General features: G+C 49.5%; 1 protein-coding gene across 6 annotated transcripts in view; it reads left to right on the top strand.

The window, feature by feature from the left end:
• Nucleotides 1–11,879, top strand: part of CAPN11 (calpain 11) — a 37,909-nt gene extending 26,030 nt beyond the window's left edge. For 5 of the 6 annotated variants that reach the window (XM_066595230.1, XM_066595228.1, XM_066595229.1 and 2 more), the window contains 6 exons: nt 136–200; nt 2,458–2,526; nt 3,629–3,707; nt 4,254–4,370; nt 4,454–4,512; nt 5,617–11,879. In XM_066595230.1, the coding sequence (XP_066451327.1) occupies nt 136–200; nt 2,458–2,526; nt 3,629–3,707; nt 4,254–4,370; nt 4,454–4,512; nt 5,617–5,643 (416 nt within the window). In that variant the 3' untranslated portion in view covers nt 5,644–11,879. The remainder of the gene's footprint in view (nt 1–135; nt 201–2,457; nt 2,527–3,628; nt 3,708–4,253; nt 4,371–4,453; nt 4,513–5,616) is intronic. The other variant, XR_010791143.1, reaches the window with a different exon arrangement.
• The last annotated feature ends 3,745 nt before the right edge of the window (nt 11,880–15,624 follow it).

Here is a 15,624-nt window from a genome sequence, read left to right as displayed (position 1 = left end):
TTGCACGGTTTTCTCTGCCATGTGAAGGCGGCCTTATATGGAGATTTATCCCTTGAGATGATTGATTAGAGGTTGAGCCGCTCTCCACCTTCACTCCGGATTATCTTGGTCTGAATGCCTTATTTTTCTTATTAGACAAGGACCTGAAGACGGACGGTTTCAGCATGGAGGCGTGCCGGCAGATGGTCAACCTTATGGACGTATCCTTCTATAGCTGTCATAGGACGGACGGATCTGAGGTTCCGGTTTAGCTCTCGTTCATTCTATCATGGCTGCTCATCCTCCTCCTTATGAAGTGTATGCAGTGAGCTTCCCCTAGTGGTGGCTGCATATATCTGTATGCAGTGAGCTCCCCCTAGTGGTGGCTGCATATATCTGTATGCAGTGAGCTCCCCCTAGTGGTGGCTGCATATATCTGTATGCAGTGAGCTCCCCCTAGTGGTGGCTGCATATATCTGTATGCAGTGAGCTCCCCCTAGTGGTGGCTGCATATATCTGTATGCAGTGAGCTCCCCCTAGTGGTGGTTGTGTACAGGTTGTAGGGAAAAAAACGGATCCAGCGCTATGTCTCAATCCTTTGTCCTATACTAAAATAACAATCGCTTACTTGAATAGGAAGGCATGGATGCACTACATGATGATACGGCGCACAAACTCCTGGGGGCCCCGGAATATGGATTCAAGTTTGTGTTGTGGTCCTTGTAAATGAGAGCGATTAAAACCCAATTGCAAAGTTGAAGAGTAGCATGTGAGAAGCAGAAATCCACTTTAGGTCCCGTGGCACCGCTGCTATGACTGAAGTAAGGAAAAAGTACTGGAAGTAGTCTTCTTCTGCTATGACAGGGGCGGATCATCCAGGAAGTCATCACCGCCATCTGCAGGAGATTCCGGTACCGTTGTGAGTCCCTGGAATGAAGACTGGACCAACGAGGCGATCGCGCCAAATCCCAACCCACGCATTCACACTGAAGTTTGCATTGGCCTCTAATTGGGTCGTGCTCTTACTAGTAATATGCATTGCATCTGCACTGAATTGGTGCTTCGCCATTCACTAACATTACAGCGTCAGCCCTGGACTGCGCTGTCGAACGGCTCCATGCATGTATCATAGCAGGAGGAGACAACTTCTAGTACGCTTTCCTTGCTTCCGTCTCAGCAGCGGTCTGACGGGACTTACAGGAACGCGGAAAGCAGATTTCTGCTTCTCACTTGCTGCTCTTCAGCTTTTTGCAATTGGGTTTTACTGTCTGTCTATTTTATGCCCGTTTGCCATACTATCATGTAGCACATGCCTTCCTATTCAGGTACTCTATTATTTCAATATAGGACCCCAGGACTGAGATTTAGTACTGGATCCGGCTGTCTGACTAGACCCTGTATATCTGTATGCGGTGTGCTCCCCCTAGTGGTTGCTGACATAAAGGAGTTCGGTGGTTGGGTTAAGGTAGACTATAGGGCACATTTCTGACAATTTATGTGCCAGAAAAGTCACAACTTTTTTTTGTGTAACTATCCACACAAAAAAATCAGCAACTTTTCTTCTTTCTGCAGCCCTTACCACAAATGGTGAGCTTGTCAGGAGCGGGCATGACCATCCTAGACCAACAGATTTATGCATAATTTACACCAAAGACTAGCATAAATTATGCCAGAAATATAGGCCAGGTCGGAGCTGCCGGCATGTACCTGATACATGTACAGGCATGCGCCTCGTCGTGTATTAAGCACACCATGGGTCCTACTTAGCCCGGCGTCAGAGATCCAACGCTTAGTAAACTTCCCCTATATGCTGTTTATAGGGAGCATCTGCTGGCAGTATGTTTAGGGGACACCAAAGCTGGTAAACCCCCAATCTCACGACAAATGTGGCAGATCATGTCCGATCTGTGGACTCAGGGGAGGGGCGGTCAACTAGCAGATGGCCATTGTAACTTAAGGCCCTTTTACACGCAACGATTATGATTGCAAAAAACATTCAAGCAAGCGAAAATAATCTATAATCGTTCGGTGTAAACGCAGCCAGCGATCGAACGCTAAATCGTTTTCTTTTCCTTCATCGTTCATTTTATGTAGACCTCCTCATTGGCTCGTTCATGAATTGTTTGGTTTAATTACCGATCGTTCAGTCATTTTCATTCACTTATAGAGCGAATGTGAACGACCGAATGATTCCTCGTATGAATGAGCCAACGATGTATCCACCTGTGTAAACGGACTGCGTGAGCGAACTCTGACCTCGCTCAAATGAGAAATCGGCAGGCCTAAACTGACCCTTCCTCGCCCCATATTCCATGCCGCCCCCTGCTGGTAGAGCGCCTGTTCATCCCCCTGCTCTCCTTATTTTCCGTTCCTCCCTTGTGTCGGGTCTTTGAGAGGCCTTAATTTGGTGAACATCTTTGTTTTCTTGCGGACAATTATTACGTCTTTGTTTCTGTTCTTTAACCGAGTCGCTCGCAGAAAGATGGCAGCGGGAAGCTCGGCCTCGTGGAGTTCCAGATCCTGTGGAACAAAATCCGGAGCTGGCTGGTGAGTTCCAAGGAAGGCGTTAACTGCTTATAAAGACCACGATCGAACCACAACTCCCAGCTTCAACAGTTAGGCTGGGTTCACACAGGGCAGATTTCCCGCGAAAATTCGGTCCGGAATTTCACTGCGGCCGCTAATCCCAGAATTAGTCAGCCATGTGGACAAGATTTAGCAAAAATCTCGTCCACACAGGATGGCCAATCCATCGCGGCAAAGCCGGCGCTGCGGCGTAGATTCCCCGGCCGCAGCATGTCCTTTTTTTTTTCTTTCCATTGTGGCCGCGCTCTCCTCTATGGGAGCGCTGGCCGCAACAGAAAAGCATGCGGCCGGGCCGCTCCAAAGCCTGCGGCTTAGTGCCGTGGGTTTTGAGGCAGCTCTTTCCCGGCGGAAATCTTGCGGTTTTTCGCTGCGGCAAAATCGCACGATTTTTCCCCAGGATTACACCCTGTGAGAACCCAGCCTTAGAGAGGCACAAGTTGGAGGCTGCTGATGGTTCATCTGGGATTATGGCGTCTGCCGTTGTGTCCCCCACCACCTCCCCCTACAGATTACCAAGAGCTCATCCAGACTTTGTCTCAATCCCCCCCCCCCTCCCTGCCCATTTTCAAGATCTCTGCTTGCTATCAGAGACTGGGAATATTGTTTAAGTCCAGAGAGCTAAAACCCACCCTGACTAATACTTCTCATATTCTGAGGATTTGTTACAATGTATCCAGTCAGGACAGACCTCTGTGAGATAAACATCTGACGTCAGACTGATACATTGTAACAAACTCTCAGGATCAAAGATATTTGTGCTGCTGATGTATTTACTGCCAAGAAAATTGTCTACACTGATACACTGTAACGACCTCTCAGCTGTGAGAAGAATTAGGTGAGGATGAGCCGCCTCAGAATGTAAATAAGAATGCTCCCATTCCCTGACAGCAAGCAACAAATAAGGAAGGGAAAAGTCGAGTGAGATGTAATAGAATTCTTATACAGCTACAGTGGTAAATTTGGCGTAGTTTCTGCCTGGCGAACTTTTGGATGGTAATTCATCCCCCGGGTCTGGAAATTGTAGAACTCGTTATTATATCATTTATTTCTGGTTACATTTTAGGGGGTCTTCAGACAGCATGACTTGGACAAGTCGGGAACCATGAGCTCGTACGAACTGCGTATGGCGCTGGAAGCTGCAGGTATGTTGGGCCTGTGGATGGGGTCTGCAGGTATGTTGGGGCCGCAGGCAGCCTTTGCCCTAGGTGTAGCAATGGGTTGCATTGCTCTGAGTGAGGTCTGCAGGTATGCGTGTCACTTGTGGCCTGAGGGAAGGCCTGGAGTGGCGTCTATAGGTATGTTGGGGTCACTGGTAGCGTTTATCCTAGGTGAGGTTCAAAGTTGGGGTCTACAGCTGTATTGGGTTTACGTGTGGCATTTGCCCTGAGTGATGGTCATTGTTGGGGTCTACAGGTATGTTGGGTGGTATTTGCTGTGGATGAGGGTGGAGTCTGCAGCTATGTTGGGGTGGTAGGTGGAGTCTGCAGGTATGTTGAGACCGTGGGTGTGGTCTACAGATAAGCTGGGACAGTAAGTGAGGTCTGCAGGTATGTTGGGGCCGTAGGTGTGGTCTACAGATATGCTGTGATCGTAAGTTGGGTCTGCATGTATGTTGGGGTCTGCAGGTATGCTGGGGTTTGTAAGTATATTGAGGCTACAAGTGGAGTCACTGCTTCGTATCTCTCCAGGGTTTCGGCTGAACAATAAGCTCATGCAGGTTTTGGTCGCTCGTTACGCTGACAATGACCTCGGAATCGACTTTGACAACTTTGTGTGTTGCCTGGTGAAGCTGGAGGCCATGTTCCGTGAGTCTCCTTCTCCTATAGATGTCTGTGCCCCATGTGACCTCTTATCCTCATTCTCAATATCTGCCATTCTTCTTTTCCAGGATTTTTCAGGGGTATCGACCCCGAGGACACCGGTGAGGCAGAGATGAACCTGGGGGAGGTGAGTGCTCCTCTATCATGGGGGCGCTATCTTGCATATCATGAGATGATTGGGATGACGATGGTGGTCCGTTATCATTAAAGGGTTTTCCGTTGAAGGAATTTATTTCCTGCCCACAGGATATAGGATTAATGTCTAATTGCTGGGGATTTGGCCACTGGGTGCCCCGACGGTCCCAAAGCCAACACACCCGAATGCCTCATGTAAATGGAGTGGTGGTACGCCTATGTGACCAGCACTCCATCCACTTGTATGGGATAGATGAGCTCATCAATCTGCACCTGTCCCATAGAAGTGAATGGAGCGGTGGTCATACATGCGGCATTTGGGCGTGCCAATCTCTGGATTGCCGAGCCACCCAGTGATAAGGCATATCTGTATTGGAAAAACCCTTTTTACCCAATAAATACCAAGCATGCTAAATATACAGTGCAAGGTTTTAATCCTGGCCAATAGGAAGAGTACGGCATGAGATTAAAGCCTCCGCTTTTGCAATCAACCAGGAGCAGGTCGGGTTTTCGGCTGTTGGACCCAGCTGGGGACCCAGAGGACAAAGGAGAAGTGGTTTTTAACCACTTCTGGCTTCAACTTTCCTGGTACATAGCGCTCAACAAGCACTATTTACTAAAGAGTGAAAGTGGAAGTATTCCTTCCACTATGCGACTGTAATGAGTGTCCTATTCAGAACAGCCACAAGTGGGCAGCAGACAAGTACAATTCGCCACCCTTGTGCTGTATATACTGTATACACTGCTGGGAACTTTCCGCCTCCTGCAACTTTTATGCTTGCGCAATACTGTTAGATGTCACAATCGCGTACAACAGTCGCACCCACAGCGTTCTTCCGGCATTGTGTTTCTGTTGCCCTTGTATACGTCACAGATCTGCTGTGCTCCCAGCCCTGGGTATGCAACTGTCTGGCCTGAGCAGCCAATCAGAGTGCAGCTTCATTCCATCCTGCATAACTGAAAGCTGTGCTGTGTCGTGATTGGTTGAAGCACATTGTATCTAGAAGGCTCATTGTCGTAACCACGGGCGATGGCGTTTCTGGCTGAGTGGTGATTGCCAGTGACTCACTTTTAACACTTTTCTATTTTTTCGCAGTGGTTGACGCTGACGATGTGTGGATAGATCTGCTGCCTGCACCCCCAAACTCTCCACCGTGCCCGCTCTCACTAACCTCATTCTATAGGGGACATAATCACTAAGACAGAACACGAAGACGCCGATCACATGACAAGACGAAAATAGAAATACGTTCTACTCATTGCACTGCAACCAGACTCCCAGAACCAGCCAATCAGAATCCTGACCCTGACACGAGATATTCCCGGTGCCTTGTAGATAATCATACAACCATGATGGGGTGTCTGGCCCCTCCCACTGCGACAAATGGATGCCCAGAAGCTGCTTATGCCCCTATATTAGTATTTTGTAGTGCAGAGATTGTAAACCCACAGTGACAGACAGAAGAGCCATCATTGCCCCCCAAAATGTATACTGAAGGACCCCACCGGTGAAGGGCTCAATCATAGACTGGTGGGGAGCATCTGTCCTGGTGGGGGCGCCGCTCATCGCTGGAACTTGGGAGATTGTTAGAGCATGTTGATTAAAAAAAAAAAAAAACTTGTAAGGAGAAAGTTCCCACTTATTTGTGATCCCCAAAATGCCACTTGAATTCCCCAAAAGAAGCCGAAGAAGATAAAGATCATCCTGCTCATTGCTACAGTGGCGCCCAGTTACCTGACCTTCCGATGTACATCAGACATGATAGAGATCAGCCAGTGGCCATAGGAGATCCTATAGATGAGTGGCTGGAGCCTATGGGAGGACCTATACATGGTGCTTGGTGACTGAAGACCTATACATTGATGAGTGGTTGGAGAGACTGTAGGAGCTCCTATAGATGGTGGTTATGGAGGGTCAGTAATTGTGGGAGGTCCTATAGATGGTGGTTATCGAGGGTCAGTAATTGTGGGAGGTCCTATAGAATGGTGGTTATGGAGGGTCAGTAATTGTGGGAGGTCCTATAGAATGATGGTTAGTGACTATGGAAGTTGCTACAGATGGTAGTTGGTGTCCATAAGAGGTCAGGGATGATGGAAGGTCCTCTAGACTGAGCTTGGTGTCTGTAGACGGCTCTATACATTAATGGATGCTCAGTGACTGTTGGAGGGCCTATAGTTGGTCAGTGACTATAGATCTTTTTTGCTTGCTAACTGGTCTGTGACTATTTTAGGGGTCCGTGCAGTATGAGTGATTTGAGCACTCCCCGGCCTAAGATATAAATGTCCCATAATAAATTCCATGGATGATCAGAGACGGTGAGGGGACATGCTTCCCACGTAGCAGTGCGGAGGAAGCCATATTATTTGGGTGTATAGTATATTGCTAGTATTGGGTGCACAGTATAGTGGCATTATCTGGGTGTATAGCATGTTGATATTATTTGGGTGTACAATATGGCAGAATTATCTGTATAGTATGATGGTAGCATGGGCGTACACTATGGTGGCATTATTAAGGGTATATAGTATACCTGTAGCATTAGGTGTACAGTGGGATGGAGTATTGGTTGTACAGTATTGTATGTGTACAGTAGGGTGGTATTATTTCAATGTAGAGGATGGTGGTAGTATTGGGTGTATAGTATAGCAATAACATTAGCTTACAGTATGACGGTGTTATTATTGAGCTGAATGGTATAGCGGTAGGATTAGGTGTTATAGTATAATGATATTTATGGGCCTACGGCATCATGCCTACGGCCGGGTTGGATTACACCTGCGAGATATCACAGCGGAATCAGGCCCGGCGCCCCCCAGAGACCCTATACTGTACTCGTCTCTCTGGATCCGCCGCAAGTACCATGCCTGGTGAGCCGCAGTGTGGCACATGACTCGCCGGCGTTGGGCGGTGCCGCGGATTCTCACGGTACTTCCACTGTGCCCACAGCGGAAGTATCGCGGGACGGACAACTTTCATTGACTGCAATGGAAGCCGTCCCTGTGATTTTCCGCATAGAATATAACATGCTACGATTCTCCCACCGCGAGCGGAAAATCGCAGTTAATTACCGCTCGTGCGCATGGGAGAATCGTTTACCGCAGCGCGTCTATGGACGGATATTGCTGCGGAATTCGCGGTAAGGTGTCTGACTGCGCATTCCGCTGCGATAATCCGTGGGCATTGGCCCTAATACAGTTCTGTTACTTCACAATCTATGTTTTCCATGAGGGCCCATACTCTGTAGAGGAAGGTAAGGCGGTGGATCCTGCTGTTGACAAAGTCCTGGTTGGCCCGCATCCATCCACACAGCCCTGTTATGGCGATGATGACAGCCAGGTGGCAGCACTCCTCTAGTCCGCTCTCCTGTGGATTGCTGCAGGCTCCGGTGTCGATGATTTCACTTCTGATCGCGGGACACAAAACTTCACAGAAATTTCCGTTGCTATTTTTAACCTATGGAACAATGGAGAAGTAAAAAGTGATCCCAGGAGACGAAGAAGAAGGAAATCCCACGCCCACCAGCGAGACGTGCGAACCGCACAATGGGACGTGTTTACTAATACTGGCGAGTAGTGCAAACGTAGACTAGACCGTCTTAGCATGCATTAGATTATCACGGCGGCTTAGACTCCCTTCTAACCTATTAGGCCTAATGCACACGGCCGGCTCGGATTCAGCATGGGGGATCCCACAGCGAAATCAGACCCTGTCCCCGGCCAGTGACCCCCTGCATACCTGTCCGCAGTCATGTCGTCTTTATTGCGGATGTGACAGCCGTTGTGCAGGCGCACATGCACAGTACAGACAATGCTGCACCGTCATGCATTCCGCGGCCCATCCGCAGAATGTCAGCTGCGGACGCCTTCGATTGACCCCAATGGAAGCCGTCCGCGTGGAATCCATGCTAGAATAGGACATGCTGCGATTTTCCCTCCGCAAGTGGATTTGATTTCCGCTCATGGCCATGGAAAAGCAATTTTCCATAGCATGTCTATGGGCAGCATCTGCTGCGGAATCCGGAGGCGGACGCCCGCTCCAGATTCCGCAATGCAAATACGTCCGTCTGCATTGGGCCTTAGTTGGCTTAGTTTTTGCCAAAAATTGTGACAAAATTTGAGTTTTTGGCGCACAATGTCACATTTAGGCTGCTCCCCCTTTCATGAAGCCATTTGTGGGATGAGTATAAAAAGTATCCGAAGGCGTCTAAAAGTACATGATAAATCCAGTACAAAACAAAGTTCTGTCATAATTTGCGCAAGAAACCGGGCGTATATCCAATAGTAAATCTGTCCCGATGCATTACTCCCATCATCCCAAGAGCTCACAATCTAATCTCTCTACCGCATACATACAGCTTCCATATATGACCATTGGGATCTAACCCGGTCCTACAGAGCAGACATGTCCGCCGGCTCCCTGGGGCTTTCGCTTCTAGCAGCGTTCCAGCAGAAGGGCGAATTCAGTAATGCGGCCACATTTTAGCGTCCGTAAGTCTTCGCCCAACCGGTGTGTACGATGCTGCAAGTTCAGGTCGGGAGCTTACATCCAGCCATGTTATGGCCATCTGCATGGGTACGGTATCTTGGGTCAGTAGCTGGTTTTGGTTTTAAGAACTGGCCGGAATACGGCTGTGTGAATGGCGCCTTAGGGCTCATTTACACGACTGTGGGCGGAACACGCTGCCAATTTTTTACTGGTCTGTGCGAGGGCTGATGAGCCGGCAGCGAGTGCGCTGCGCATGAGTGTGTATCTCACACACGCGATCTTGCGCAATTCGTCTTTTTTTTTTTTTTTTTTAATCCCCCGCTCTGTTTTATAGCGGGCTGCGTATGCATCGTCCTCCATATACAATGTATTACAAGTGGAGAGCGTTGCATACGCTGCCCATAGAAATTAATAGGGCCCACGCTGCGTGATGCGTGGGCTAGTAGAGCATGCTGCCATCTTTTTTTCTCAGCCGTGTTTACACGCTAATGAGAACGGATCATTAAAAGTCCATGTACTTTCGATGACTCCATTCACTGCGTGTCACCCGCGCATCATACGTGTAATGTGCCAAAATCGCAGTGGTGTGAATGAGCCCAGAGTCAGATACTCTGTGGTCCCCTTTGATATAATTGGGCAGCACCGGGGCCGCATTCAGCAGATTCCCCCCGTTACGAAGTGATGAGCAGCTTCACCCCGCGGGCCGAGGCTCCACAGATGGTCACGGTGAGGGGACAGCTGCTGCTCTCGGGACAGCTGTGAGGGGGACAGAACAATGCTGCCATTGTCCCTCAGCTGCTGTGCGGGGTGTAAATATAGAACGCTCTGCCGCGGGGCGGCTGACGAGATGGATGAGCGTCAGCTCTGTAGGTTAGCAGTCGCCGCATCGTACAATACGTGGCCTAACTCATGGGGCGTTGTGTCGAGATAATGGGGGAAGAGACCCCCAATACTGAGAACTGCCTCACAATGTTGGAGAGCAATAATACAGGGGGGCCATCGAAATGCAGCCCACACCCATCCTGCCACCACTGATTAAAGCTGCCTTGGTTGCCCATAGCAACCAATCACAGAGCAGCTTTCATTTTACCTCAGCAGTATCAGGAATGAACGCTGTGCTGTGATTGGTTGCTATGGGAAACAAGGGCAGATCTGCTTTTATAAACTGCCCCATGGCGTTCTCCCCGCACCAGCGAATAGTTATGTGTGACATGGGTCAATTACGCCAATCTGCCTTGCGCCCGCGCGTACCTGTATGTATCTGTATTGCGGATGGAGCGGGCAGCTCGCTGTCGGACATGCACAGTACAGATTTTTTTTTTCCGCGCCATCGCTAGGCAATGACACAGATTCCTACAGCCAATCCAAACTGACATTGCAGATAGGCTGAGGGTCGGACGGCTTCCATTGACTTCAATGGAAGCCGTCCACGTGGGTTCCGGACAAAAATAGAACATGCTGCAATTTAATTTCCGTGAGCGCAAATCGCAATCCGTTCGTGTGAGCGAACACGCAAATGTTCTATTTTTGTTAATGGATGTGGAATGTCTGCGCGGGTGACTATTGCGGAATCCGGTCGTGTGCAGCCCGCCTTAGGGAAACACAAGAGGCCTTTGTCGACAAGTACCGAGGTACAAAACCGCTTGCTACTGTCATGGTAGTCAGAGCCTGCTTCAGAAAAGGTGCCCAACCGTGTTTGCTGCAAGCATGAAAAAAGTGAGACCGCCGTCCGTCCGGACGTCCATGATCTTCAGAGGTGGCGTGCAAGTAGCCCTCAAAAATCAGCTTGGAGCATCTCCCGCCGCGGTGGTGTATGATAAACGATGTTTCCGTGAGCGCTGAAATCTCTAAGCCTGAAACCATAACAAATAACGTGTTCGCAGCAACTGGGAGCTAAACGCGTAAATTACGTTCCATGGCGGCGGACTCTGATCGCTAGATGACTTGTGGACCCATTGCTGCGCTCTATAACAGACGCAGCGCGGACTCATTTATCCGGTCACGTGAATTCACAATACAAGGTACCGGTCTACTGAAGACTCGCGAGATATCACTGCGCCAACAAAAAAACTGGCGTTTGGTGCGCAGCGGCCGGAGCGTGAATAGTGAGCCCAATTTTTTTTCATTCAAGCCAACTGTGAATACGGCAGTTTATCTGGAAATATATGAGCATTTTTTTCGACCAACTAAGGCTACATTCACACAGGCGGGCGCCATATCAGCCCGAGAAACTCAGCGCGGTGTAGCGCTTTTCACCGTGTGTTTTACCCGCGGCTGTGTGGTGTTTCTCTTGCAGAATCGCAAGTGTTTTTTCAGTGATTTCAATGGGAAGCATCGCACTTGCGTGCACATCGTACGGTCCTATTAAAAAAACAATTGGCGTTGCGTTCCGAGGAACGCGAAAAAATAGGTCATGCAGCAACTTTTTTTTTTACCTCGCAGCATCTCCTGTGTATGACTCCATGACTCAGTTCATATTTGCCTGAATTTCACGCTTTTGTGCATGTAGCCTAACACCCGAAGAAAGAATGGACTGCTTTTTCCAACAAGATGGCGCAACATGCCACGCCTCCTGCAACTCGGATTCATGCAGTGTTTACGGCAGAACGAACTGTGAACAAAAGGTTATGGCCGCCACGTTCCCCGGTCTTGTCTGCATGCGCTTTTTATCTGTGGTTAAATTTAAAGCAGAAAGTGTACGCCAATAACCTGGATATACTCAAGGAACACTATCCGCAGCATCACCGTTGAAGAGCTGCAGGCAGTATCAGCCAACATGTTGTAACCAGCTCACAGGTGCCTAGATATGAACGGGGACCCCTCCCAGCATCTGTTGTAATGTGGATAAATCAATAAAGCTTTAGAAAAAACAATCCACTTGCTCGTTCTTCCTGTCGCAGTATTGTCAGTCGGGCTACTTTTCCATGCCCCACCCTATATAACAACACATCTGGAGAGCGCTGATATTACCTTCTGTATAACTGATGTCCGGAGGGTGGTGATGTCACTGTTGTAGAATAAAACATGCTTGAAGAACAGTGATGTCATCTCCTGTATAATATAGCTGGATATCAGTGATGTCACTGCTGTATAATATAACATATCTTCAAAACAGTGATATCACCCCCTGTGAAGTATAACGTATAGGTGAAGGGCAGTGACATTAATTCCTGTTTATCTTATATTGATATACAGTATTATGTATATCGGGGAGTGCTGATATCATTCGTCACAAGCCACATGCCATCCTCGTGTTATGCTGGGAATGAATGATGGTGCCTGGTATGGGGTGAATGCCTGGAACGTGGGTGACGCTCTGCACCGGGGATCCTGTGCTCTTCATACCCAGCACTTGTGGTGAAGTCAGGTGCTGGCAGCTGCCCGGGCCACGCACCCTGCACAGGAGGCGCATTGTGTGCGGCGACATGTGCCCGTATCTCGCCCGCCTCTGCTCTCCTTTATACATGCTGCTGCCAGAGAAATGTAGGATGAGAAGATACGACCATCTATCCTGAGAAGGCCCTATAGATTTGCTCATCCTGTACCTCTTAGTTCATGACTATAATGCCATAGCTGCAGTGAAAACTGACACACACAGCAATAAGAGAGATGGAGTAAGGGGACAACCCTAAATAACGCTTCACAGGCTGGAAACCATAATGGAGGCCATAAGGGGTCGTCACCTGTGTGACCTCTTCTGTGTGCTATGCAGACAATAAGACCCTGGAGACTGTGCTCTCTGTTATCAGCCAGACAAGGATTCACATTTGGATGGCAGTTATTGGAGCAGCATTAAATTGTCAGCTCTTCTTCCTCGCCCGTCAGCTGTTTCCAGGAGAAAGAATCCAAGATGGTCGATGTATTATACATTGTTCATGTCTGCTAACACTAATCAAATCGTTAGCGGCATCTGATTAAGTGGACAGCTCACAGGGAAGGTACTGGAAGACAGTTGACCGGGGAAGGTACGGGAAGACAGTAGACGGGGGAAGGTACAGGAGGACAGCCAGACAAGGATTCACATTTAGATGGCAGTTATTGGAGCAGCATTAAATTGTCAGCTCTTCTTCCTCGCCCGTCAGCTGTTTCCAGGAGAAAGAATCCAAGATGGTCGATGTATTATACATTGTTCATGTCTGCTAACACTGATCAAATCGTTAGCGGCATCTGATTAAGTGGACAGCTCACAGGGAAGGTACTGGAAGACAGTTGACCGGGGAAGGTACGGGAAGACAGTAGACGGGGGAAGGTACAGGAGGACAGCAAGAGAGGGGGCAGCTGACGGGCAGGTTTATAGGACAATCGAAGCTTGTGGTACGTCTTCAGTAATGAGATCAGAGTCTGGATCAGGGATCGCCATATTCTGGACTGGGCCCTTGCACCTGCAGACGGGCCCTATAGCTGTGATAGAATGTGAAGAAGACAATCGCAGCCCAGAAATACCGCAAACCGCACCTCTACTCAACACAACCCGCCGCGATTAGTTGCTGCATGCAATGTCCTCTGATTCGAGATGAGGCACGCAGTATAACACCGGAGCTCCATGGGGATGGCGGTCTGCTCAGGGCACCTGTAGCCTTCGCCCCTCCCAGCCGTAGTTACTGGGTTAGCTCACCGTCTGTTCCTGTGATGACGCCGTCTCGCTCCCCTTCAGAGGTTCACGCAATCCTCTCCGCAGCTTCACGTTTCTCTACTACATGAATCTACAGCCCATCACGTCCCGGACACAGAACACGGGCGGATGGTGGACCAGAACACGGGCGGATCAGCCCCAGGAGACGCGGATCAGCCCCAGGAGATGCGATCAGCCCCAGGAGACGCGGATCAGCCCCAAGAGACGCGGATCAGCCCCAAGAGACACAGATCAGCCCCAGGAGACGCGGATCAGCCCCAGGAGACGCGGATCAGCCCCAGGAGACGCGGATCAGCCCCAGGAGACGCGGATCAGCCCCAGGAGACGCGGATCCGCAGCATTTCCGCATCAAAATATCCAGAATTGATGCGGACTTTAACTGTATTCAGCTGCGTACCGGCAGCCGCTCCTCTCTCCCGATACCGAGCCTCCGCAGCAGCACATCCCTCACCTGGTCACTGCTACAAAGCACCACCATCGCTGGTCAGGTGATGCGTCCACTTCTGCATTATTATATGGGTTCGTTGACATAAGTGTACTTTACGCGCACATTTCCTCAACGGGAGGTGCGCAAATACGCACGCAATACGCAAGGACATGTGTGAAATACTGCTCAAGAAAAAGAACACATCTGGAAATCATTAAGACTAATTAGCCATTTCAATCGCTGCGGCTTTGTTTGCCGCGCACAAAAAGTACAGTAAAATACGCCAACTTGTGCGCAAATGAAGCAGAATTCATTCCGCAACGCTCAAATATGGATACGCGATTGTGAAGCCAGCCTTTTCCTGCGCATAATACATATTGAGCTAATTAACTTAATTGCCCATTTCAATGATCGCGAGCGTGGGCGCACGCAAAAAGTACGGTAAAACACGCAGAAACCGTCCAGCAACATCTGGGGGGGTAAATACTTTTTCACTGCGCTGCATATTTCCGTACACACTGACAGCCACTGAAATGCTGGAGGACAGCTGCTACAGGGTCCCAGAGGGGGATGACCCAGCTTCATAGATTGCAAGCTCTTGGACAGGGCTGAGCTCTGTGTATACCCTCCGTCTCTAACAGCGCACCCCCCCATGACCATCACTGTAAGGGTTAATCCATAGCTAATCGGAGCGAACAGCTGCTCTCCCCCAACTCAGCTGTTACCCCCTCATCACACAGGAGGGGCTGCAGCTTATAAAGAGCCAGGTGCCCCCCCACACCAAGGGTCCCAACGCTGCCGAGCGCTACAGTCCCACACAGGACATCCACCGAACACGAGGTAAGTCTCTGGAGGTGTGATAGTCTGCAGGGCATATCAGGGTGTACTAAGAGGGGATGCAATGTGCTGCAGGTCTCAGCGGCGTAATAATCTGCAGGAGGTAGCGATGTTCTGCAGTGGTGTAATGCTTATACAGTGCAACAAACCCTCAGCTGTGTAAGCAGGCCATTAAGTGACAGCAAGCAGAGATCTTGAAAATGGTGAGAAGGGAGGAAATTGTCTAAGCCCGGCATTTCCTGCGCCAGACTTGGTAAGATGTCCCGTGGCTCTTCCGTGCGCCTTCACGTATACGAACGCCTCGTCCTGACCGCACATACGTTTCTGGCGCAATTACACCAGTTTGTGACTTAGATTATACAGAAATTTGCCGGTCTGGGCGGCCATGCCCCCACCCCTCCAGTACCCCACCACTTTTTGGAAAAATGGCAGGGTCGGCTCAGGAGGAAGAAAGGTCGCAAAACAGGACTTGCACAAAAATATGCAACTTTTCTATGCCGAAATTCTGGCGTAAAGAGTTAATAAATGTCCCCCAACACCTCTGAGATGCTGCAGAAGTCTTCGGAGGGGCTCCCCCCTCTCAGACAGACCGACTCCTCGGCCCGACGCAATAAGCGCCTGTTGATCGCCGCTCCCTTCGTTTCATGGGCTGAGCGATCACGAATGCCGGCGTTTGTCTCTTAGGCCGTCCGTACATCTACCTGTTCACAACGCAAGATTT

The sequence above is a fragment of the Eleutherodactylus coqui genome, chromosome 3, assembly GCF_035609145.1.
Source record: "Eleutherodactylus coqui strain aEleCoq1 chromosome 3, aEleCoq1.hap1, whole genome shotgun sequence".
NCBI lineage: Eukaryota > Metazoa > Chordata > Amphibia > Anura > Eleutherodactylidae > Eleutherodactylus > Eleutherodactylus coqui.
The sequence above is the reverse complement of the archived record's forward strand: the minus strand, read 5'-3'. Positions and strand labels throughout refer to the sequence as shown.